Genomic DNA, 26,698 nt, shown 5'->3' with positions numbered 1-26,698 from the left:
GAACAAGGTGATAGAAAAAAAATTATAAGAATTATATTTTTTTATATTTATCCCCCAAACCTACACTTAAACCTACCCATCAAAGAAAAATTTCTGCATTTTAAAATTTTCAAAAAACATCACTTGTCCCCACGAGGACAAGGATTTCAGATGTCCTTCCCCAGAATGCGTGCATTGATAGGACTTCTTAATGGAAAGCTCAGTTCGTGCCGTCCCTATTCTCGAGGGATGTGGGACGTGCATTTGGGTGGAATGCTGTCAACCCTTTGAAGAAGCTGTATGCGCTAGGTATGATGCATTCACAAGACTGACTACAAGAGACAGGTAAGGAGTCTTTATTTCCTTTTTGCTCTCTCTTCTGAGGGATAGTAGTTAGTGTTTGCACGAGCACATTCGGCTGTTGAGGGAGTTGAAGGCACTCATAGCGATGCATTCGTGTCTGTTCTCATTTGGTTCTTTGTAAAAATGAGGAATCTGACGTTTGAACTGAGCGCTCTCGAGGAGGTTAAATGCATGGTTTTGCAATACGATTGCAGTAATTGGTTCCACCCAGGCTTGACTCTCTCTTGAGGGTTGAGAGTCGAAAGGATGCACTTTCCCGTGGCTGCTATTGCAGTGAGGTGTGATCGAGCACAGGGGTTGTGGGTGGAGCATGGATGAGTCAAACAGGATCCTTTCCTTTTTTGGCTCCTTTTGTTGGCTCAAATATTTCTACTGCTCTATGTACTGTTTCTAATTCTGAGGAATTAGGAGCAGAAAGAGTGTAGTAATTATTATATTAATTCAGGAGTTTGGAAGATATGGACTTTTTTAGAGGCCTCCACTCCCCTGAGCTCTGCCCAATACTCTGCCCAAGCTACTTGCCCCATTATGTACCCTCCTAGCCAGTGGCTAAGTTGCTAGGCTCTCTGTGAGCCCCTCTGAACTTAAACCGGAGTGTTGATAGGCCTCCTCTTTTTATAGAGAGTTGTTTTGTAGAGGCCTCCGATCCTCTGAGCTCCAACCTGAATAATAATATCAAGAAGTTAGGATCCCATGCTTAGGCTACTGCCTTTACTGTGAAGCGTTGTTGGTTTCCTCTCACTATAGAAAGTTGCTTTGTAAAGGCCTCCACTCCTTAAGCCTTGTTTACACTGCACGCGTGTTGCGGCTCATTACGGCCCCCGACAAGGTTTTGTTCCATCCTCTGAGCGGTGTCAACTCACACCAGAAGCATTTCAGAAGCGAAGCAGCTGGATTCGCGAGACCACTAAATTTGCCTGTCCAACGTTGTTTTCGTTGCTTTTTTCATGTATTTAAATTGTTATATTTTGTCCGGTTTTATTGTGTTTATTGCTATGCCATACTATATTTTGCTATAGCCATACAGATGAAGTTAATAGACTTAAAAGTCCAGTTATGGACAACAAAAACAAAGAAATGTAAAGTTTTTCAACTTCGAATCTCTTGTCGTCAGTTTCTGGCCTCCTACTGATGTGAAATATGAGCGGGAGTTTACATAGGGTGATTATTCTGACTTTATTTTGTATTTGAGCTGCGCGTCTTGGACGCAGCGTCTATCAAAAATAGGCGAGGCGCCTATCTTTAGCGAAGCGTTGCGTCGAGCTGCTTCTGGGACACTTCTAAAACGCACCACGGTGCGGCTGGTGTAAACACAAGCATCGACTAGAGTGGCCGTGCATCAGCTCCGCGTCACAGCCGTAATGCACCGCACACGCATGCAGTGTAAACGAGGCTTTAGAGCTCTGTCTGGATGTCAATGTCAAGCAGTTATGCCCTATGTGAGCCTCTTTGGTTGCCATCCTAGGTGTTGGATGTAGTTAGTGTGACGACTCTCTAAAGTGAGAGGAGACCGGAGGCCTCTTTCCTCAGAGCTCGATCAGGCAATAGTGTAGAGTTGTTAGGCTCTATGCGAGCATCCTTGGCCACTGGTTGTGAAAGGGAGCGTTGTCAGGCTAAGGCCTCAGCCTTCCAAGAGCTTTGCTGGGATAACATTCCCAGTGTAGGCTATCTGTTAGCCTCCTTGAAAGCTGTTTTGAGTGTTGGGTGTTGTTAGGCCTCCTCTCATTTGAGAGTTGCTGTATTGAGGCCTCTGCCACTAGAGTTTGACCAGGGAGTACTGCCAAGTTATTAGGCTTTCTTTGAGCCCCCTTGCCTATTGCCTTTACAGAGGAGTGTTGTTAGGTTTCCTCTCGATAGAGGGAGTCATCTTACTGAGGCCTCTGCTCCACTGAGCTTCACTAGGGTAGCATTTGCGAGTTGTAGGATCTCTGTGAGCCTCCTTGCATGGCATCCTATGTGTGGGGCGTAGTTAGGCCTCTCGTTTTAGAGAGTTGACATGCTGAGGCCTCTGCTCTTAGAGCTCGGCCATCTACTGCGAGCGTTGTCAGGCCTCCTCTTGTTACAGAGAGTCATCTTTATTACGGCCTCTGCTCACCAGAGCTCCACTAGGTCATCATGTTGCAGGTTGTAGGCTCTCTGTGAGGCTGCCTAAACGGTTTCCTATGCATGGATAATAGTTAGGCCACCTCTCGTTTTAGAGAGTCATTATGCTGAGGCCAAGCTTGGCTCTCTACTGTGGGCATCATCAGGCCTCCTCTCACTATAGAGTTTCTTTCATTGAGTTTTCCGCTCGCCAGAGGTCCGCTTGGACAGCATCTGTGAATTGTAGGCTCTCTGTGAGCCTCCTTATGAGATGTCCTGAGCATGGGGCATAGTTAGGCCTCCTCTGGTTTTAGATAGTTGTTATATTGAGGGCTCTGCTCATAGAGCTTGGCTAGGCAGTAGGGTAGTATGCTGGGTTGTTAGGCTCCCTGGGAGCCTCATTGGCTTCTGCCCTGAGTGTGGGGTGTTGCTAGGCAAACCTCTCATTTTGAGAATGTTGTATTAGGCCTCCACTCTGCAGAGCTTGATGGGCCAGTTAGCTCTGAGTGTTAGGCTCTCTGTGAGCCTCCTTGGACACTGGCCTGAATAAGAGAATGCAGTTAGGCTTCCTGCCCCTTTGAGAAATCCTGTTGAGGCCTCCGTTATTGAGAAACTCTGGTCTATGACATTGCTGATGCAGGGGTGAGGACTGAATGTTTCACTTAGCTCAGCTAATAAGGCACTCATCACTTCAGCATGGCGGCAAAGTGACTCACCATAGCTCCCTCTAGGGGACGCAGCAGTGAGTTCCCATTCAAAAGGGAACATCTCAGGTCATGCATGTAACCATGGTTCCCTGAGAAGGGGAATGAGATGCTACATCCCTTTTCCATGCTTCAGGTGTTCCTGCATGTCTCCTTCAGACAAGAATTGACATATGACATATTTCACAGGTGCTCTTTTATACTTTTGGCCGTATCTGCTGTGACATCATGGGCCGCCAGCCAATGTTATGGTTACATGCGTAACCTCAGACATTTATTTAGCTCTTTATATATTGTGTATAAGATATTATGAGTGACTTCTGTGACTGACCTTCATCTTCTCCAGCTCAGGTCTTTCATGTGTGACCACCTGCCCCAAAAGCTGTTCCTCCAGGCCAGTACGGGTCACTGTGAAGTTTATAAGTGTGGTCTGAGCCTGCAGCTCCGGGGGGAAGTGAGGGTTGGCTTGCTTAGTGTATAGAAGGAGACGGAAACCGCTGTTATACTCGCACTCCTTATCACCCAGCCTGATGTACCTGTTGAAACACCACATTGTGTTACGCATGCATTCAGGGCACACCTACACTAAATCGTACTAAGCAGCGCTCTGTGAAAAAAGCTTGACATCTATGCAAAGAGTCAGAAAGCGTATTCCACCCACACTAGACACCAGTTTCACCAACTGTCTAATTGAAGCAAACAGAAAAGAATGACAAATGCTCCCAATAGCCACCACAGGCAAAGGCGTTAAATAAAACTGGAAGATGATATTCCCAGCAGCCAATATTTATCCCAATCTGCATTTCAATTAAATCAGGCCTGGCTGGCCAAACGTGGCGGCTTTTAATTTTTCCCTAATTACCCTGTGCCTGTCAGCCAGCGGCAACAACTCTCATGCCAAAGGTTCCGCCAAGGCCCGGGTCCGCTTCGGCTCTATATCTTCAAAAGATGGAATTAATGTACTATTGATAGAACCATTACTTCACCAAATTAAAGTCCCAGCTGATGGATTGGCTCATGCTCCTCTGTCAGACATGAAAGGAATAATTAGTATTCATTACTTCACACTCTGCAACATTCCAATTATTAATGAACTTCAGCCGAGAAGCTGCACCAGATCTATCATGGCTGCCGTGGCTGGGCTGGATTAATCACGGGAATGGACTGGTGTGTGGGTCAGGCGCTGGAATAAACTTGTAATCAAATTAAACATCAGGCCCCAGTTATGGGTCAAAAGAGTGGGACTGTAGGTGTCCCCATAGAACAATACTACAAGGACAAAAGACATGGTAAGAGGTGAAAAATTAATAACTCACACTGAAAAACAAGAAAAAACAGACGAGGTGTTGCATTTATTTACATATCTTAGAAATACCTGAAAAAAAAAAAAAAACAGATTATTTTAAATTATTCTCTTGAAGGATATAAATGTAAATAAGGTTAACAATATCTTCTAAAGTTTATTTACATTTTTTTCTGGTAACCCAAATGCATAGACATTTATTAAAAATTTAGTAAATTGAGTAATTAATGATGTATAAGTCTTTTAGACTATGATCTCTCCTTTGACAGACAGGTTTAGCTCAGTTCCAGTTTTTGCATAGTTATTGTGTTTTGCCTTTGTAGTGCAAAACAAAACAAAACAATTATATTACATACTGTACATATTTCATTTTCTTTGTTGCGATTCAGAAAAAAAACTGAGTATGCAAATTGATACAAAATTAATCAAATTTAAAACAATTTTAAAACTATTTTTTGTCATAGTAACTGTTTTGCAAAAAAAAAAAAAAAAAAAAAAACTAGATAGGATCCAATATAATGTTGTTCTCCCAGAGTTAAAACACAACACTCTGGCTGCCTAAAACTGATCCGTATTCAACACACATAAAGAAAAAGAGCAAACAAATGCACATTTATCAGCTTCTGTGAGTGCAGAATCAATACTGCTGCCTCCACCTCTATTCAAATCACACAACCCTAATTCATCTTCCATTCTAGTTTTCATACTACACAGAACAAAAATGGGGCTCTTCAGAGCTCAGTATAAAATCTCTAAATATCTATGCCAAAATCCTCTAGACCAAAAAAGTATTTTTTTTAAGTAATTTTTACTGCAATACATTTGGTGAGTGAATCACTCAGCAAAAATGACAGAGATGGTTAAACTTGCCTTCCTTTCTTTAAGGTTTGTCTTCCTAGCAGTGGCTCCAGGAGAGGGTCCACTCTCTCCTTGATGTTTTCAATAAGGACCACCTCACCACAGGCCAAAGCCTGCTCAATAACATCCAGATACCTGTAAGAAAACATTAACAGTGAAGTCCAGGACAAGACAAATCAGCCTCAAGACTGGTAGTCTTTTATGTTTCTTCATATTATTTCATATAAAAAAACCTCTGACCCAAAAAAAGATGACTTTACCCTTTCTGGCCATACTGCAGAACCCTCAGTTTGGGCCCATACAGGTTTCGGATCCACTTGCTGGCCTGCTGCTGAGGATCCACAATCAGAGGCCAGCGCTGGCTGGACATCAGTATGGCTGCATTTTCAACAGACAGCCGATCAGCTGGCAGGCCCTGGTTCTGCCAGCCTGCCACGGTGGCCTGGTCAGTCAGCGCAAGTACAGGGTCCAGACCGTCTGTCAGCGGGATAGGGGTCTGGATCATGAGGTGTGAGGAGAGGAAGACAGACAGTGATGCTATTCAATTCAACGCTCCATTGGAGTGCAGACACAGTAGTACAGTAAACGGATTTTACAGCTCAGAAAGAAAAAAAACCCTCAAACTTTACAAAAGAGAGTTGGCAAATAAGCCATAATATCAAATAAACTACCCCAAGTCTTATTTAATTATATTATGTGACTAACAAAAAAAAAGATAATGGAAATGTTGAACAGGAATCATACTTTGAGTTCTCGGAGGAAAGGAATCAGTATGCCGTGAAGGAGCTGGTGACGGTACGGCTGTGTGAAATATCCAGCATAAGAGACAAAAGCAGCAGCCACAAGCACATCACCGCACACAGTCTTCAGCTGAGACTCCAGCTCCAGCTGTCCCTCCAACCAACGCACGTTTTCTGCCTGAAGTGATATAGAAAAAAGCCACAGATAAATGTACATTATATAACAAAATATCAATTCAAGATGCACATCACCTTAAGACCGGTTGGAAGAAACAGCAAAATGACTCAGAAAAGTTTAGAAAAGGTTGTCTCATTTCTTTGCAGATGCCACTTGGTTTGATGTTTTATATCTAATACAATGGAATTATAAGTGAAATTACACCAGACATTATATATATATTTTTTTCAGTTAATATTTTCATAAAAATCGGATGTTTTACTTTATTAATTCTAATTACTCGAATACTGTCATTTCAATGTATTGCAATAAAAATATTGGTTCACATTAATTTGATTTAAATAAAAGCAACACACACAAAAAATACTCTCATGTATTCTGTCATTTAACCTTTTGTTTTCTTTGTATTGCAGTAATGATACCAAGAATTTGGGGTTTTTGGTTATGAAAATTAGGAAGGACTTTTCTCAATGAACATAAAAATATTTACGTTAAGGATTTTGAATTAATCACATGCATTAATGCGTTAACGTTGACAGCCTTAATATATATAGTTATACATTTTAATAAAATGTTTCTTGAGCACTAAATCAACATATTAGAATGATTTCTGAAGGATCATGTGACACTGATGACTGGAATAAATTCAGCTTTGCCATCACAGACATAACTTCTTTTAAAATATACTGAAATAGAAAACAGTCATTTTAAATTGTAATGAAATTAATCACTGTTACCGTTTTTACTGTATTTTTTAATCAAATAAATGCAGCCTTGGTGAGCAAAAATCTTACCGACCCCAAACTTTTGAATGGCAATGTATATATTTGCAAATACAACTCATCAAGACAACATGATTGAAACAAATGAGAAGAAGCACTTAAAGGCATGTTATAACCTCAAATCTAGCCTTCACACCCAGATATAAACCTCACTCTTGTCTTAACCCATCTGCAATTGATCAAACACAGACAGAACATGAGCGATAATGTATACGTTCACAATTCACCTAAACTGGCTTTGAAAGTTTAGTTACATTTTCACTCAGCATCAATTTAGCACTCATTTAAGACTTCAATAATATCGCAGAGATGCTCCAGCAATGATAAATCTTGTCTGACATTGCCTTTGCAGGGGCAGAGCTTCTAGAACATGTCGCATAATAAATTCTCAGACAGTTAAAAATCACTATAATTTTAGCCTAATGCATTATGGATTGCTTGGAATATCACTCAGTCCTGGGTGAAGCGTTTTTAATTTCCAACAGCTGTTAAGGCTTTGAAGTAAGTTAATGATTACATATAGATGGGCTGATTTATTAGTCTAAACACTATTGCTTCCAGGTCAATGGCATAAAGACAAATCATTTGTCTTGATATGTTTAAAAGCCAAGCTGTCCCATTGTAGCCCTATTCATTTCTCTGAATAAGAAAGTCGAACATTTTCAATAAAAGCGCTAAAAGAAACATTATGTTATTATTTTTTGCATTACCAGTGCTAAAGATTTTAGATAACCTCACGTAGATATATATATGATCAAAGCTACAGGGAGTGAGAAAAGAGAAAACCATTTAAAGTCGGGCATGTTCACACAAATCCAGTTCATCCCTCATAAACCAATTATCCTGATCGCCCTATTTAGGAAAATAGATAGCAGATGAATATGTGTCCTTCTTGTTTTGCTGTCCCGAACTGGCCTATAGCCATCTAGCCCCTTGCCCAGATCAATGGTGCATTTGCCGTGGTGCACCCCTTCCTTCCGAGCGTTCAATCTCAGCGTCTGGCCAAACATTTAAGCCATGGCCGCCTCCCCTTTGAATGAAGCCAAACTCATGTTGAGATTAGGTCTGCTGGTGCACTCTCCTATAACCTCAGACCCTCTCCTCTCACAGCCGGCCAGTACCTGCAGGCCTCCCACCAGCCGATTGGCCAGCTCAATGGTCTGGCTGGTGCGTGTCACTTCCTCCTGGCAGCGCAGTTTCTCAGCCGCCGCCTTCTCAAACTGAGCTGTTAAGGTTTGCAGATGCCTGTCCAGATCCTGTCAGCACAAAGCAACTATGAGATACTACTACTTTATATCTTAATATTAAGTATTATTGACTGGTTATGGTGCATGGATGTACATTTTTAATTTTACTGTATAAAATAGAGAACATTTTCACTTACTTCCAGTTTCTTTCTAACACTGAGCAGTTTTGCAGTAGCAGCTTCCAGTTCAGTATTGGCTTGTGCCAGAGCCAGACGCTTTGGTGCAACCTCACAATAAACCTGAAAAACCCAACAGACATTCTCTTTCCTTACATGGGCACATTAACAAAAACTGATTTCTTAAAATAAATAATTGTTTGTCATTTTGAAGCTAAAAGCCACTTTGGAGTTAAAGAAAGCTCAATATTTTCAAAATATTTCCAAAGGATTTTTTAAAATATAATTCATTACATTTATAATTTTTTTTTTTTTTTTTTTTTTTTTTTTTTAACATATGTTATTTAAAATATTACTAAAATTAATAAAATAATTTTCCATTGAATTTACATTCCTCATATTGCATTGATATCCATATATTTCAAATATAAACAAAAATAAATAAATAAACAGATTTTATAAAATAAATGATTGATTTTAAATTTGAAGCTAAAAACATTTTTTTCTTGATTAAATTCATAAGTTTATTAAATGTTTCTTTATGCATGTTATTTAAAATGTTAAAATTAATAAAACAATTTACTGAATTTAAATTATTTAAAATTGAATTAATATCTATAGATTACAAATATAAACAAAAATAAATAAAAATTATTTTTTAAAAGAATGATTGTTTGTAATATTAAAGCTAAATACAACTTTGGCTTAAAAAAAGTTACAGCTTAATATTTAAAAAAAATGATTCATATTTTGATGTAATATTTTTTTTTTTTTTTTTTTTTACAAATCTGATTTAAGATGTTATTAAAATTAATAGAATAACATTTATTGAATTTTAAATATTGAAATACTTTCATGAGTTTTTAGTCCTGTACATGTCACACTTCCTCACCTCATAGTAGCGCACTATGTTGATGGCCCAAGCACAGAGGCCTGCAGCTGCGTAGGACTTGGTCCGGACGTGATCGGGATGGAACTCTGGGTTTCTCAGATATTCCTGCTTCACCACACTCAGACAGGACTGAGGGATGTGCTCTTTATCATAAGAAAGTAGTGCCTGCAGAAAGTCATCCACCTTCAGAAGAAGAGAGTGATTTTTGTCATTTATATATATACTATATATAGCAATATAGTAATAAAGTAATATATATATATATATATATATATATATATATATATATATATATATATATATATATATATATATATATATATATATATATATATATATATATATATATATATATATATATATATATATATATATTTATATATATATATACACCGTAGTTACTATATATATATATATATATATATATATATATATATATATATATATATATATATATATATAAACATAAATACGGTAATATAATATAATATAATATAATATAATACGGTATAAACTATGGTGTTTGCCTATTTTTTTTAAAGACTATAAATATAAAAGTGATAGTGTATTTTGTGTTTATACATTATAAATTTCAGGTCGGTATGATTTTGTAATGTTTTTGAAAGAAGTCTCTTATGCTCACCAAGGCTTCATTTATTTGATCAAAAATACAGTAAATATTGTGAAACTTTATTACAATTTAAAATGACTGTTTTCTATTTTAATATATTTTCAAAAAGTTATTTATTCCTGTTATGGCACAGCTGAATTTTCAGCATCAATACTCCAGTCTTCAGTGTCACATGACCCCTTCAGAAATCATTCGGTGCTCAAGAAATATTTATTTTTAACAATGCTGAAAACAGTTGTACTGCTTAATATTTTTGTGTAAACTGCAATGTTTTTTCAGGATTCTGCGATGAATAGAAAGCTCAAAAGAACATCATTTATTGAAATTGGAACTTTTGTAACATTACAAATGTCTTTACTGTCACTTTTGATCAATTTTATTCATCCTTGTTGAATTAAAGTATTAATTTATTTAAAAATCATACTAACTCCAAACTTTTGAATTGCAGTGTATATATTATGGAAGCTTGTTTCCACCATTAAATAAGAATAAAAAAAAAGGTAATTGTGACTTTTTATCTCACAATTCTGACTTTTTTCTCAGAACTCACAATTGCGAGTTATAAAGTCAGAATTGCATGATATGAAGTCAGAATTTCGAGAAAAAGGTAAGAATTCTGATTTTATAACACGTAATTCTGACTTTATAACTCACAATTGCTAGTTTAAATCTCGCAATTCTGACTTTTTCTCAGAATTGTGAGATATAAACTCGCAATTGCATTGTGAGGGAAAAAAGATTGAATTCTTTTCTCAGAATTGAAAGTTTATATCTCACAATTCTGACTTTATAACTCGAGTTAAAAGTCAAGATTTCGAGATATAAACTCAAAATTCTGAGAAAAAAGTCAGAATTGCGATTTTATATCATGCAATTCTGACTTTATAATTCCCAACTGTGTTTATGTCTTACAATTCGGAGGAAAAAAAGTCAGAATTGTGTGATAAGACTTGCACTTGCGAAAAAAAAGTCAGAATTGGGACTTTATATCTTGCAAAACTGACTTCTTAACACGCAATTCTGACTTTATATCATGCTGTTCTCACTTTATAACTCACAATTGCGAGTTTAAATCTCACAATTCTTCTGAAAATTAATTTGTGAGATAAAAAGTCACAATTACCTTTTTAATTTTTTTTATTTAGTGGCAGAAACAAGCTTTCATAATATATAGCTCAGTGCATTAAGATACAAAAATACAAAACTAATTTAGATAATTACTTTAGAGAAATAAATTATATTAGTTATGAAGTTAGCTATGATGCTTTATTATGAAAACACAACATATTTAAGTGCATACTAAATTTCACACACATTTTATTAAAAGCATGTTAAAGTAGAGTAAATGCAGAAACACTGAACCTGGAACAATCTGGGATAAAATGTTGCACTGAAGGGCACAGTAGTAATAAAGCACAGTTATGACCTTTTCATTCCTGGGTCGTTCCTACTTAGGACTCAACCTGCAACCTCTGAATATGCATCCTAGTTCTTTATCCATCTGATATATCACACAACACACTTACAAAAGCCATCTCCTCCCCTTCATGCTGACCTCATAAATCAACCTTTCCCTAATATTTCCATTTCTATCTCATGTGACATGTATTTAATATTCTCTCACAGAAGTGCTTTAACATGGTGTATTCATGACACTGTAGCAGGGTCTGCGGGTCAAGGGCTGGTTGTGGATTACACTAGCATGAATCAGACAGCACTGGGTGTGTGTTGTTGTCATAGCAATGCCTTTTACCTTGCCCATGAAGACTCTGGCAGCCTTCCACCCGCGGTCTTTTGGAATTTGCCCGCGTGGAGCCAGCAGCACCATCACAGCCGCGGTGACGTTAATCACAGCCTCCGGGGGATTCGGGAACGTCTTTAACTCTGTCAGGTTTACCTAAAAGAAACAAAAGAGATAGAAAAAATATATTTTATGAACTGCTAATTGAGTAAGCGTTACCCTGTGTAAACATCAAGTTCAGGTGACACAAATATTTGAACAGGTTCCGACTGTGATGTATGAGGCACGGGACAAAACATTTCCCACAAATTCACCTGCAATTACTTTTATAAATAGCAACATTTCCACTTCAAAATTACCCAGAAATTATTACTAGAATGTTCTTAACACAAATGTAGTGTACCATTTCATTTTGTCCTTAATATCAGTCACTACTGCTAAATTTACCAGCTCTCAGACCATAACTCAATACTTAATCAAAAATGCAAAACATATTATTACACTTAAGAAAATAAGAAATATGAATATATTGAAACATATATACAGTGCTCAGTGTAAATGAGTACACCCCCTTTGAAAAGTAACATTTTAAACAATATCTCAATGAACACAAAAACAATTTCCAAAATGTTGACAAGACTAAGTTTAATATAACATCTGTTTAACTTATAACATGAAAGTAAGGTTAATAATATATCTTAGATTACACATTTTTCAGTTTTACTCAAATTAGGGTGATGCAAAAATGAGTACACCCCACAACAAAAACTACTACATCTAGTACTTTGTATGGCCTCCATGATTTTTAATGACACACCAAGTCTTCTAGGCATGAAATGAACAAGTTGGCGACATTTTGTAACATCTATCTGTTTCCATTCTTCAAGAATGACTTCTTTTAGAGACTGGATGTTGGATGGCAAGTGATGCTCAACTTGTCTGTTCAGAATTCACCATAGGTGTTTGATTGGGTTCAGATCAGGAGCCACTGAATCACTTTCACTTTGTACTTTTTCAGCCTTAGATGTGTTTAGGATCATTGTCATGTTGGAAAAGTGCACGACGATCAAGGGCACGGAGTGATGGTAGAATCTTCTCTTTCAGTATAGAGCAGTACATCTGTGAATTCATGATGCCATCAATGAAATGCAGCTCCCCGACACCAGCAGCACTCATGCAGCCCCACATAAGGACACTGACACCACCATGTTTCACTGTAGGCACCATGCATTTTTCTTTGTTTTCCTCAACTTTGTGATGCCATAAAGCTTTGAAGCCATCAGTTCCAAAAACATTTATCTTGGTCTCATCACTCCAGAGTATAGAGTCCCAGTAGTCTTCATCTTTGTCAGCATGGGCCCTGACAAACTCTAGGTGGGCATTTTTGTGCCTGGGCTTTAGGAGAAGCTTCTTTCATGGACGGCACCCATGCATGCCATTCCTCTGCAGTGTATGACGTATTGTGTCACGGGAAATAGTCAACCCTGTTTGGCTTTCTACTTCTTAGATAACTGCAGTGAACTTGTTGATTTTCTTCAACTCTTCACATCAGAAGACGCTCCTGTCGAGATGTTAACTTCCGTGGACGACCTGGACGTCTCTGGGAGATGGTTGCAGTTTCATCTTTTTTGCTGACCTCATCTTCAAATTTTTGTACCACTTTTGCTACAGTATTCTGACTGATAAGTAAAGCTTTGCTGGTCTTCTTGTAGCCTTCACCTTTCTGGTGTAAAGAAATTATTTTCTTTCTCAGGTCTTGTGACATTTCTCTTCCATTTGGTGCCATTGCGAACAGCATGAAATGGGAAGGGGTTTTAACACCCTTTTATAGTCAACTGTCTGCTGGACACCAGTGTAATGAATAATTAGACTCACCTGTGGTTGAATTCTTGTTAAATTAGACATTTGTAGTCTAAAATGTAGCTTTGCTCCAGAGACTTTCAGTGCGGTGTACTCATTTTTGCATCACCCTAATTAGAGTAAAACCTGAAAATGTGTCTACTGTCACTTTTGATCAATTTAATGTGCCCATTCTAAATAAAAAATTATAAAAAAAATAAAAATAAATAAATAAATATATTATATATAATATCTTTATAATCTTTCTGACCCTAAACTTTTCAAATTGTAGTGTATAAAGTGTACATTTACACATAAATTGTAAAGTTGTTGTTTTTTTAAACATAACCTTGTTGAGTGTTTGGAGAGCAGTTGTAGCTGCCTCTAAAGCAGGCTCAGCTTTAGCCAGATCACATTCACATTCCCTCAGTCTTCGTGACACCTCTGCTTGCATGGCAGCGACCTGCAGATAAATACACACTCTCATATGTAATATGGAAATATTAAAGCACCATCTTCATATTCAGTAAAGATCTCAGATCCTTCAGCTGTACAGCTTTGGTTTCTCTACCTTTTGCTCCTCTAGGTCAGCATCTTTTCTCTTCTGGCTCACTCTTTCTGTCTGCAGGCCAATCCTGGCCATGAGAGCCTCAGCGGCCTGGTTCTTCAGTGTCAGCTCCACTTCCTGTGAGTTCAGCTTGATGGTCAGATCCTCAACCTGATGTGAATATATGATGTTTACATTTAGTATAAGATACTCTCTCAACTATTCATAATTACCTTATATAAGCATTAGTTAATACAGGAAACAGAGATCTGTTCTTAATCAACTATCATCATTCAAAATTGCGGTCAGTAAGATTTTTTAAAAGATATTAATATTCTGCAAGGACATTAAATTGATCTAATATAACAATAAAAACATTTATAATATAATTAATTACAAAAAAATAAAATTTCAAATAAATATTGTTCTTTTGAATTTCTATTAGACAAAGTATCTTGAAAAAATGTATCACAGTTTCCACAAAAATATTAAGAAGCACAACTGTTTTCAACATTGATAATAATAAGAAGAAATGTTTCTTGAGCACCAAATCGGTGTAAAGAATGATTTCTGAAGGATCATGTGACTGAAGACTGGAGTAATGATGCTGAAAATTCAGTTTTGCTATCACAGGAATACATCAATTTTATTTAACATTAAAATAAAGCAGTTATTAATAAAGTTAATTTTAATACTATTTCACAGTATTACTGTTTTTATGCTTTTAGATGTTATTGTTTTGATCAAATGAGAAAAAAAAAAATCTATCTGACCCCCTAAACTTTGGAACGGTAGTGTAATTACAACAAAATATAAATATAGTGGGGCACAAACGATTTAGACGATAATCCTTTATTTTGAAATGTTTTTAATTTCAAATTATATTACAACGTTCCAATTTGAGTAAAAATTTGAATTGACAATTAAAAAGAACATGCATTTATTTATTTATTTACATATTAACGTGTCTCAGAAATTTGAAGGTAAAATTTCACAAACTTCTTTTAGAGCACCAACACATGATCAAATTTAATCTCATAATCAAAGCTCTCCAAGACCTCGCAAACAGCTTTTTACGACTTGCTGAAAGTTGTAAAAGCAACTTTTTTTTTTTTTTTTAATCTAGATTCCATTATCAGATAAAACCTCTGCAACATTTGAATACTAAACACTATATCACAAAGGCAAGCAATCATCAGACTATCAGATTCAAGGTTTATGAGTCCTTCAGCCTTCAGTGAGTGATCTTGGGCATATTAACTAGCAGTAACTACAATTCCACGACTCCAGCCTTGAGGAGTCTACATGGGTCGGTTAGGAACTCTGTGGTGCTGATGAGTTGTACACACCTGAGAGGCAGTCGTCTTGAGTTTCTGAAGGCCGGACTGAAGCCTGCCATGTCTCAGATGCAGTTCCCTTTCTCTCTTTCCCAGCAGACTCTCGTAAAGTCTCAGCTGCTCCAGGAAGCTCTTGGGCGTGCTGTAGTTGTGCTTTCTCTCATTGCGGCAGTAACGCTCGCTAACCTGCTTGACGCTCGTGTGAGCGTGGGCCATGAAAAGACTGATGGATTCCCGAACGGTTGGCTGTAAAGACGAGAGTAAGAGTGGGGAGAGAGGGTAAGAGAGGGACCTGTTCGGATTAAATGCTCTTTAACATCCTCGGCTGTCAAGGGCCCTGAAATATCATCTTCATAAATCCTGAATTCATCTCCCAAGTTTGTATGTCTTTTGCCAGCTTCTGGACTTACTCAATCTGAAATTTAGGTGCAGGACGCTGGAGGAAAGATTAAGCAGGTAGAAGGCTGGGAAAATAATGGCCTGAGGCTAGTGACACCCTGTATAAAGTAGGGCGAGTGTTTATGTCACATGGCTTCTAACTTTCTGAGACTGCACGTTGTGTTTTGTTTATTGGTTATTTATGATGCACACTGCTGTCTGATGACTGACTCATTTATCAGACTGTTAAAGATCAATTCACACAAAGGCAAATGCATTTTAAAAGATGCAAGAACACAGATCATAATTCACTGAAAAGCAATAAAACATGTACATGTAACTGGCTGGCAAGAAAAAAAGAAAAAAGAGATGGTTATAAATGAAGACCTGACATAATGCTATTTGATAAACAGCATATTGAGTTAAATTCATGTAAATAATCCATCAATCTCTTAAATTCAAAGGTCACTGTTACCTGTGTCAGAAATGAAGCACTTTTATACTTATAAACACATTAAGATAAAAAAAAATGTTGCACAAAGGTAGGATTTGATCACAAATCTAATCCAAGAGCAAACATATAAAAGATAAATAAAAAATATATTTATAAAAATATGAAAATAGTAGTGCTGTCAAACAATTAATCACGATTAATCGCATCCAAAATAAAAGTTTGTGTTTACATAATATTTGTGTGTGTACTGTGTATATTTATTATGTATATATAAATACACACACATTTATTTAAGGAAATATTTACATGTATGCATGTATATTTATATATAATTTATATTATATTATATTTATATATAAACTATTTATATATATTTTTGTTAAATATATACATGCATATTTGTGTATTTGAATATACATAAAAAATATACAAAGTACACACACATATATTATGTAAACAAAAACTTTTATTTTGGATTCGATTAATCATTGACAGAACAAAAAAAAATACTTATATAGACTTTGAGAACTGAATAGTAATTCAGTAATTTAAAAGTTTTGAAGTTTCCAAAGATAATACGTTAACACATGCAAGTATATATATTAGTGGTGGGCCATTATCGGCGTTAACGTGCTGCGTTAACGTGAGACTCTTATCGGGCGATAAAAAAAATATCGCCGTTAATCTATTCTCAAAGTTGGGTTGGGAGCTGGGTCTATACTACGCAAACTATGATGACTTTCACCTTGATAGTTCAGTACGGAACTGACCCTTCGCAAAGACCTGCCCCCCCTTAGTTACGGTTGCTTTGTTCGAAAAGCCGTGGCGCTGTCACGCCACACGCAGTGATAAATGCATCACGGAGCAAAGAGGACACTGACAACACGTCGACAGACAAGACAGAGCAGGTTACTTATGATATTTAACAAAGTCCCAGCTTTAAAACTGTAGTTTTTTAAGAAATTCAAACAATAAAACCCGTTTTCTTTAATGTGTCGTGACAGATTGCTGTAATTCCTCAACTCAAGAGGCTCGTAAACCGATCATCTCTTACTACGAGTCCATTTATAGCATCAAATAAACATGAACGAACATGAGAATCAATGTTGTTTCAAACGCGGAAATATGTCAATATACAAAATATAATATACAAAAGTTTAACTCCACCGAAGTTAATCTTATCCGCTTTGTCAGACAAAATGGCGGATTACTTTTAGTCATTTGCTGCGTCCCAATTCGCCTACTTATACTACGCCCTAAAAGTATGTACTCTTTCTGTGAACAAAAAGTACTTACTTTTGAGTGTGTAGCAAAAGAGTAGACAAGCTTTGGGACATACTATCACATCATACAATTGCGTCTTTGCTCTCTGCCGCATCCAGTCACCGTAAACTGGCCTGTCAATCATCTTACATACTCCACATTTCATTTAGTTAATTTCCTACCGTATCGGAGAGAAATGCAGCACGTTGATCTGCAGCCGCGAGTTTTTCATGTGGAGAACTTTCCTCATATTAATGCATAATGATGCATTTAAAAGTTAATGGCCAATCAGATCTTTATAAAAGTCCACATTGGTATTTGCAGATGAAAAATAACACATATAACATTAAATAAATATTTTCTATCAGTTTGAACTGATTATTAGTCACTCAAACAACCTCTCAGCGTCGATCGTGCATATTCGTCATGTTTTGTAGTTTTTAACACTTTTTACTTGTGTTTGTAGTTCTGAACTGAATCCTCGTACAATGCGCAATGGGTTGTGGGCAATATTAGCCTTTATAGTGTGCATGGATCCACACTTTGAAAATCTACCGGAAATAGTAGACCATAGTAGACTTTTGGCATACTCTTTTCAACATACTATGCTTTGGGACACACTTATTTTAATCTCACATACTATTTAGGATGGATAGTACGGACATTGGGACGCAGGGACAATTTGGGTATCTCACATATTCTGAATGTCTTCAGCAGAATTCAAATGAGCCATTTTAATCTGGATTAATTCCAAAATTAATCTATGCCCACCACTAATTTTATATATATATATATATATATATATATATATATATATATATATATATATATATATATATATATATATATATATATATATATATATATATATATATACAATGTTTTTTTACTGCATTTATTTAATTTTTATTTTACATTATAACCATTATAAAGGTTTCATTCTGTTCTATGTGATTTCTAAAAACTGATCAAAACCTCAAAACCTTTGGGGCTGATAGAAAAGTCCCAAGTGTAATACCCATTTATGAGTAAATAATGAAGGCAATCCTTATTAGTAATTCAATAAAAAATTTAACCCAGTAATATTATATATACAGCTATGGAAAAAATTAAGAGACCACTCCAAGTTCAGAAATCAATGTTAAGTGGTCTCTTAATTTTTTCCATAGCTCTCTCTATCAGTTTTGAGGTTTTGATCAGTTTTTAGAAATCACATAGAACAGAATGAAACCTTTATAATGGTTATAATGTAAAATAAAAATTAAATAAATGCAGTAAAAAAACATTGTATATATATATATACATACGGTGTATATTATATACATATATATAAATAGAGACAGAGAGAGAGAGAGAGAGAGAGACAGCGAGAGAGAAAGTATTTTAATTGACTGACAGCCCTAAATTCAATACTCCAGTATTATAGTCCAACACTGAGTAAAATACACAAAGAGAAAACAAAGCCACAGCTGGCCAAGAGTCAACACACACACACACACACACACACACACACACACACACACACACACACACACACACACACACACACACACACACACACACACACATCTCTGAACAAACTCCAGCACACGCACACAGTCTGGCTGAAACAGCTGTGGCTTCTCTGAGGGTCAGTCTGTGTTTATTAATCACTGTTGCTTTATTAGCATAAATGATCCTGCTTAGTGATCGTTTCACTGGTGCAGGGAAAACAACAATGCCGCGAGAGAGAGAAACTGCGTCTGTCATTGAGCTCACTGTGCATGTGATCAGCCATTTGTCTTCACTTCAGAGTCGAGCTAATGATGAGGAATCTGGTGCACATGTAAATGTGAGGAGAGAACACTCATTGAAAGAATTAGTGTCTTTTAGCCTTTTACTTTTTCTGTGTGAGATGACAAATATAACTCCTTTTTGCTAAGACTATTGAAAAAATTAAAATGACTTCCTGTAAATTATAAATCAATATGACGTTAAAAAACTAACAGAAACAATAGAATTAAACTTATTTTTATTTATTTAAAAACAGAAAGACTAGAAACACCCTGTTTCAACACTGTTAACCAAAATGGTTCAACAAAACATGTAAATTATGTCATAATCTTGCCCTCTGCTTTTATAATATGGAAAAAAGTAGCTGCTTCAATAGAAATCAAAGAACGCATTGGTGTGACAATTTCTAATGAAATCAAGCCAAAACTAAGTTTGTTTGGAAACAGCTTGCCAAAAAACACCTTCAAGCTACCATTGGTCTGTGGCGATTACATAATAGGTGGGTGTGGCTCTGAGGCGCCGCCCTTTTTTTTTACATGGAAAATTCTCCAGTTTATGTCTTCTGTTCAGTCTGTCGAGGTCACGAGCAACATGAACACAGTGGAGAGCTGCTTTATAGAAGTAACTGAAGTTGTAATTCTAATTTAAAATTACACTGACAGTTTTTTCATGTTTAATATTGTAAAGCTGCTTGCTTTAAAGTAATCTATTTTATACATAAATAAAAGTGGTGCGACTTGACTTGACTGCAGAGCCGGAGCAAACATTTTCTCTATGACAAGATGGTTTCTTAACTGCTGTTTTGTCACCGCTTTCATTTTTGTCATGTGTTTGTTATACTGTATTCACCTAAACGTCGCTCCCAGCAGCGTGGGCAATGTCGGGATGTTTGCCAAAAGCGAAGAATGAAAAAGAACTTTATCGTGAATACATTGGGGCCATCCCATGAGTATGCAAGAGCTGTAGCCAAAAAACTTTTACAGGCAAGGAGCATTTATAGATGAAGTACTGGTGTGGAAATCCAATGAAGCTACTTCCACTGCCAAACTGGAGCTCGGGTTTACCTGAATACTTGGGATGTCCTGCAGGAACTTCAAGCTGACAGACTGGAGGGCCTCCAGGGACCATTCCTGGAACCAGTCCAGAGTGGTGCAGTTCAGCAGAGCTGGGAAACGCCGGGCACGTAGACGCAGGCTATTACCTACTGGAGACATGCAGAGCACGACCTACACACACAAACAGTATGCACACACTGTAGACACTAATCTATGATCCAAAAAAGATATGCAAAATAAATCTGATACATATAATAAAAGACACAATCATTGCAGTGAGACCTTGAGTTGGTGTCGCACTCGATTGATAAAAAAGCTCCAGCAGTTCTCATAATTGTCCAGAAGACCAAGTTCTCGCACTTCACTCCTCACAGCTTTCCTAACACCATCCATCTCCTCTTCACTCAACAGATCAGGGATCTCACCTGGAGACCACCAGAGAACACATTCATTTCACTTAAACGGGTCACATGCATGAATGTATTTACACAGCTTTATATTGAGCAAGTAACATTTAGGAAATAGCTAATGTTAGTAGGTAAATCTAGATAGGTCTAGATACAGTAGCATTTATCAAAAATGCCACAAATAAGCATTGCTGTTATCAGTAAAGTTGCGATGAAACTGAAGTAGCGGCAGATCTTTTGTATTGTGATGTACATTATAACGGATTATTGAAAAAGAAAAAAATGCAGAGCAGGGACTTGTTTCTATACAACAGTTGCTGCACGGTTGTCTCAAAGGTGAAGCCGATGAACATGAGCTTGCAGGGGTGGGTTTAAATGGACTAAATGATTGGAGAAATCTGACATTTTCACAGGAAGGTGTAGTTATGACATTTTAACTATGCATGAGGTCAAAAAATGAAAAAAGAAACAGAGATATTATTGTGAAAAAATCATCCATGCATAACATGCATTTAGAAAACAGATTTTTTCCCATTGCCATTTTGCCCACTTCTTCCTATCATTTCCTTTCCAATTTTTCTCTCTCTCAAAAAAAAAAAAAAAAAATTAAAACTTTTTTAAAAAAAACAGCATTTTTAATTGAAATAAAATTAAACTAAATAAAATTAATTAAATAAAATATAATAAAGTTTTGTACACTTTTAAAATATAAATAAAAAAAAATTAAAAGAAACTAAATTACTAAAAATTCAACCAATTAAAATGAAAATATAAGAATAAAAGCTCATTTACAATATTGATAACAATTATTAGATATAAATACTAAAATAGCACTGCAACTAAGCACAAATATGGGTTAAGTCATTAATTCATCACATTAATTACAATGAATTTAAATTTTCATACAGAATTTTTCAGAAGCATATAAATATGTGAATTACTTAAAGGTGCCCTAGAACTTTTTTAAAAAAGTGTCTGTGAAGTTTCAGCTCAAAATACCCCATAGATTTTTGTCAATTCATTTTTTTTAACTGCCTATCATTATAAATTAGCCGATTCAGGGCTACTGGCCCTTTAATTCTCGTGCTCCACGCCCACGGAGCTCGCGCTTGCCTTGAACAGTGCATAAACAAAGTTTACACAGCTAATATAACCCTCAAATGGATCTTTACAAAGTGTTCGTCATGCATGCGGCATGCATGCGTCGGATTATGTGAGTATTGTATACTGTTATATTGTTTACAACTGCTAATGCTACACTGTCGGAGAGATTTATAAAGAATGAAGTTATGTTTATGAATTATACAGACTGCAAGTGTTTAAAAATGAAAATAGCGATGGCTCTTGTCTCCGTGAATACAGTAATAAACGATGGTAACTTTAACCACATTTAACAGTACATTAGCAACATGCTAACGAAACATTTAGAAAGACAATTTACAAATATCACTAAAAATATGATATCATGGATCATGTCAGTTATTATTGCTCCATCTGCCATTTTTCGTTATTGTCCTTGCTTGCTTACCTAGTCTGTTGATTCAGCTGTGCACATCCAGACGTTAATACTGGCTGCCCTTGTCTAATGCCTTTCATAATGTTGGAAACATGGGCAGGCATATGCAAATATTGGGGTGTACACCCCGACTGTTGCGTAACAGTCAGTGTTATGTTGAGATTCGCCTGTTCTTCGGAGGTCTTTTAAACAAATTAGATTTATATAAGAAGGAGGAAACAATGGAGTTTGAGACTCACTGTATGTCATTTCCATGTACTGAACTCTTGTTACTTGACTATGCCAAGATAAATTCAATTTTTCATTCGAGGGCACCTTTTAAGCTGCAATGCACAATTTATGTGCCTCTAGCGGCTCCAAATAGAGTTTTAATCTGTTTGTTTGAGTGGTCTGACATTACATAGGCTCAACCAATCTGTTAGGCTGAACAATGTCAGACGGAGGGGGGTGTCAGGAAACTTGTTCGAAAACAGTTATCATCCTTGCCACTAAATTAATAAAATAAAAAAAAAATCTAATTAAGAAAGTATTATATATATATATATATATATATTTATTTATTTAATTATAAGGTAATATATAACTTAATATAGCTTGGAACTTAAAAAAAGGAAGTCACTACAATGACAAATAAATGCTATTCTAACTAACCTTTCATGGTATAGGAATAAACTCTCTCTAGTGCATTTAAGCATTAACAATTACACACGCATCAGTTAAATTATGTTACATTTGTTAACTCAGATGATCTGATGCTTTATTCTGGTTCAAGCACTAAGCAGGTCTCCGACCTCTGCGCTTGACATCAGTGACAGATGAGAGCCACCATCTGTGTTCTGGGGTCTTGATCCAATGACACGCAGGCCTGTTCCAGTCACCCTTAATCTACTTCACCAGCCCCACTCCATTTACATATGTTTCCCATTCATCAGACTAACACACAATGAGCCCCCCCGTGGCATGTATGAATGTGTGCATATGCGGGAGGGTCTGACCTGATGAGATCAGGGTGCTGATGATGACGAGAAAACTGTCCTCTGGGATCTGAGCGTCTGTGAGGAGCAGGATTGTGGGTATGTTTTTCACCCCCGTCTTCATGTACAGTCCAGCCAAATCCACCTGAAATTTCATGAAAGATAGGTTAAGCAAATAATCCTGATAATTCCTATCCTGATAATTTACTCACCCACATGTCATCCAAGATGTTTGTCTTTCTTTCTTCAGTCAAAAAGAAATGATGGTTTTTGAGGAAAGCATTGCATGATTTTTCAACATATAGTGGACTCCAACAGCTACCAACGGGCTCTGCAATACAACACTTTATGTAATCATGTTGGAAAGGTCACACGTGACATAGGCAGAAGTACGGAGCAAGTGTTTACAAAGCAGATGTGCAAACACTTAGTCAAACGGCCTTTACAAAAAAGGTAAAACAATGATGTTGGACAATTTGGAAGTTGGATTGAGATTGAGCCCTACCGCGGTACTTCTGCCTACGTCACACGTGACCTTCCCAACGTTATTACATAATGCAAGATGAGCTTTTGTGGTTAAAAGTACAAACCCAATTCCAAAAAAAGTTGGGACACTGTACAAATTGTGAATAAAAAAGGAATGCAATAATTTACAAATCTTATAAACTTATATTTTATTCACAAAAGAATATAGATATCAAATGTTGAAAGCGAGACATTTTGAAATGTCATGCCAAATATTGGCTCATTTTGGATTTCATGAGAGCTACACATTCCAAAAAAGTTGGGACAGGTAGCAATAAGAGGCCGGAAAAGTTAAATACATATAAGGAACAGCTGGAGGACCAATTTGCAACTTATTAGGTCGATTGGCAACATTATATGAGTGCGTGTGGCATGGGCAGCTTACACATCTGGAAAGGCACCATCAATGCTGAAATGTATATCCAAGTTCTAGAACAACATATGCTCCCATCCAGACGTCGTCTCTTTCAGGGAAGACCTTGCATTTTCCAACATGACAATGCCAGATCACATACTGCATCAATTACAACATCATGGCTGCGTAGAACAAGGATCCGGGTACTGAAATGGCCTGCCTGCAGTCCAGATCTTTCACCCATAGAAAACATTTGGCGCATCATAAAGAGGAAGACCTAAGACAGTTGAGCAACAAGAAGCCTGTATTTGACAAGAATGGGACAACATTCCCATTCCTAAACTTGAGCAACTTGTCTCTTCAGTCCCCAGACGTTTGCAGACTGTTATAAAAAGAAGAGGGGATGCCACACAGTGGTAAACATGGCCTTGTTGATGCCATGAAATGTAAAATCAACTTATTTTTCCCTGAAAATGATAAATTTTCTCAGTTTAAAGATTTGATATGTCATCTATGTTGTATTCTGAATAAAATATTGAATTCTGAAACTTCCACATCATTGCATTGTGTTTTTATTCACAATTTGTAAAGTGTCCTAACTTTTTTGGAATCGGGTTTGTATATAATTTTTTTTTTTTTTTTAGAAAACGGCCGATCGTTTCTCTAGAAAAGATCCTTATTCCTTGGCTGGGATTGTGTAGAGCCCTTTGAATCTGCAATGAAACTGGACCTGCAACCCATTGGTAGTCATTCAAGTCCACTATATGGAGAAAAATCCTGGAATGTTTTCCTCAAAAACCATAATTTCTTTTCGACTGAAGAAAGAAAGACATAAACATCTTGGATTACACGGGGGTGAGTAAATTATCAGGAAATTTTATATCTGAAGTGAAATAATCCTTTAAAGTTGATGGATCGTTCATCAGCTGGAAAAAAAAAAAATCGTGATTCCAACTGTCTGTGTCGTTATCGTTATAGCTGGGGTGTGGACTTCCCTATTCTCATCAAATAAAAACAACTTTTTTCTCTAAGTTTTACAGTTGTAGTAGTTATATCGTCATTTGTGTGAACGGGACTTAATATACAGCTGTACTGTAAGCCATTCATATGTTGATTTCCTTGAACAGCGCAAAAAATACATGTTTGTCCAAACCGTTGAACACAAAAGGAGTATTTGGAAAACCTGTACGAAAACTATTATTTTTGTAATTTCATTTGTTGCTTTTAGCAGCAAACTTCAACTTTAAAAAGGTGCAGTCACTAACATTGTTTGATAAATTTTTACGGGCAAGATCCAGTCAATTCAGTAAGAATTCATGTGATTTGCCCACACACATTTCGCAATGCGTCCAATTTGGTTAAAAGCTGCTTGGTTTGAAAGTGATTTCTATGTGAGCTGTCCTTCACACATTGCTACACTGTTGACAATGGACCTTTTTGCCCACAAATTTTAGCTGAAATTTCACTAATGTGACCACACCTTAACAAGGGGGGAAAAGATAAAGTTGTTACACTTAGACATGACTCTTTAATATATACTCTCTTTTAGGCAAAAAAGTAAGACTGCGCATATACATATATGCACAGAATCAGGATGAGACCAAGATGAAGTGTCTTTTCATGATTATGTGTAGAGGGCATCAAACAGTGAGTGTATAGAGATCAATGCAACTCGGCCAACTGGCCTCAGATTTACCACACACTGATGAATGAAATGATAGCAGCGGCCTCATCAATAGGGCATTGAAATATTTGCCTTGGTTCTTTAATAGGATCTGGCAATTACTCCCCATTGCATCCGGGCAGGACTAAATGAGATCGATGGAGCCGGACGGGGTATTGATCAGGGAAAGTGTTGTCTAAAAGAAAGCTTGATCTCTGGTAATGAATCACCGCCATTTTAGATTTATCCTCACCTAACAGCAGCGATGGGTGCTATGATTTGGGCAGCTGATGTGGGTTATGATGGTTTGGCACATTATCATAGTCACATTTGTTGTGGTTTCTGCTGTATGTGGTTTTCTAATTTTCATCTTGTATGACATTGATTGTATTTTGCAGCCAGAGTCTATTGGAGTGAACTCTGTGGACGATGTTACCTTTAGGTTTTGTATGCTGTATCCCTTGCTGAGGGTGGGCTGGAACACATCCATGTTGGAGAGGTGGGCGGCAAGGCGGGTCAGGCTTTGTTTGCCACTGCCACCCACACCTACGAGGAGGGCGTGGCCTCTAGGACATGCCAGGATGCGACTGATCCGACACCTGCAGAAACCAGTCAGAAAAAAAACGTGTGTGTAATTACAGTTAAATCTGTATTCACTAAAGCATACACTGCAGATGTAGCACTCACACGTGCTGCATGGCTTCCTGGAACAGCACCAGGTTCATGGCAGGGTGGAGCTCATTGTAGCCGTCCAAAGCTTCATTAAGGATACAGCTGAGCTGCTCCCATCCAGCTACGGGCATGTAGGAGGGTTCTGCAGATATGACACTGCTGTGCAGGTATATTAGAGGCTCCTGCAACACTGCCTCTTCCTCCATTTCCTTAGAGAGACACGCAGAAAGCAACTACATAAGGCAACTAAATGACAATAATATTAACTGATAAATCAGATATCTTAATAGAGTGTCTACAGTTCTACTAATGACCGTTTGATAG

The 26,698-nt window shown here is 36.9% G+C and overlaps 1 protein-coding gene across 1 annotated transcript in view; it reads right to left on the bottom strand.

The window, feature by feature from the left end:
* Positions 1–26,698, bottom strand: part of si:dkey-233k19.3 (dynein axonemal heavy chain 11) — an 87,453-nt gene that overhangs the window by 18,598 nt on the left and 42,157 nt on the right. Inside the window, exons 51-66 of the mRNA XM_067393228.1 lie at positions 26,390–26,583; positions 26,139–26,301; positions 23,181–23,304; positions 20,545–20,687; positions 20,272–20,433; positions 15,352–15,585; positions 14,027–14,173; positions 13,805–13,918; positions 11,629–11,772; positions 9,245–9,427; positions 8,374–8,475; positions 8,111–8,245; positions 6,034–6,207; positions 5,550–5,785; positions 5,302–5,424; positions 3,460–3,664 (exon numbers count right to left, since the gene is read on the bottom strand). Of these exons, the coding sequence (XP_067249329.1) occupies positions 3,460–3,664; positions 5,302–5,424; positions 5,550–5,785; positions 6,034–6,207; positions 8,111–8,245; positions 8,374–8,475; positions 9,245–9,427; positions 11,629–11,772; positions 13,805–13,918; positions 14,027–14,173; positions 15,352–15,585; positions 20,272–20,433; positions 20,545–20,687; positions 23,181–23,304; positions 26,139–26,301; positions 26,390–26,583 (2,583 nt within the window). The remainder of the gene's footprint in view (positions 1–3,459; positions 3,665–5,301; positions 5,425–5,549; positions 5,786–6,033; positions 6,208–8,110; positions 8,246–8,373; positions 8,476–9,244; positions 9,428–11,628; positions 11,773–13,804; positions 13,919–14,026; positions 14,174–15,351; positions 15,586–20,271; positions 20,434–20,544; positions 20,688–23,180; positions 23,305–26,138; positions 26,302–26,389; positions 26,584–26,698) is intronic.

Source organism: Chanodichthys erythropterus, chromosome 2 (genome assembly GCF_024489055.1).
Source record: "Chanodichthys erythropterus isolate Z2021 chromosome 2, ASM2448905v1, whole genome shotgun sequence".
NCBI classification, from domain to species: domain Eukaryota; kingdom Metazoa; phylum Chordata; class Actinopteri; order Cypriniformes; family Xenocyprididae; genus Chanodichthys; species Chanodichthys erythropterus.
Note: the sequence above shows the minus strand (reverse complement) of the source record. Positions and strands in the feature narration are given on the sequence as shown.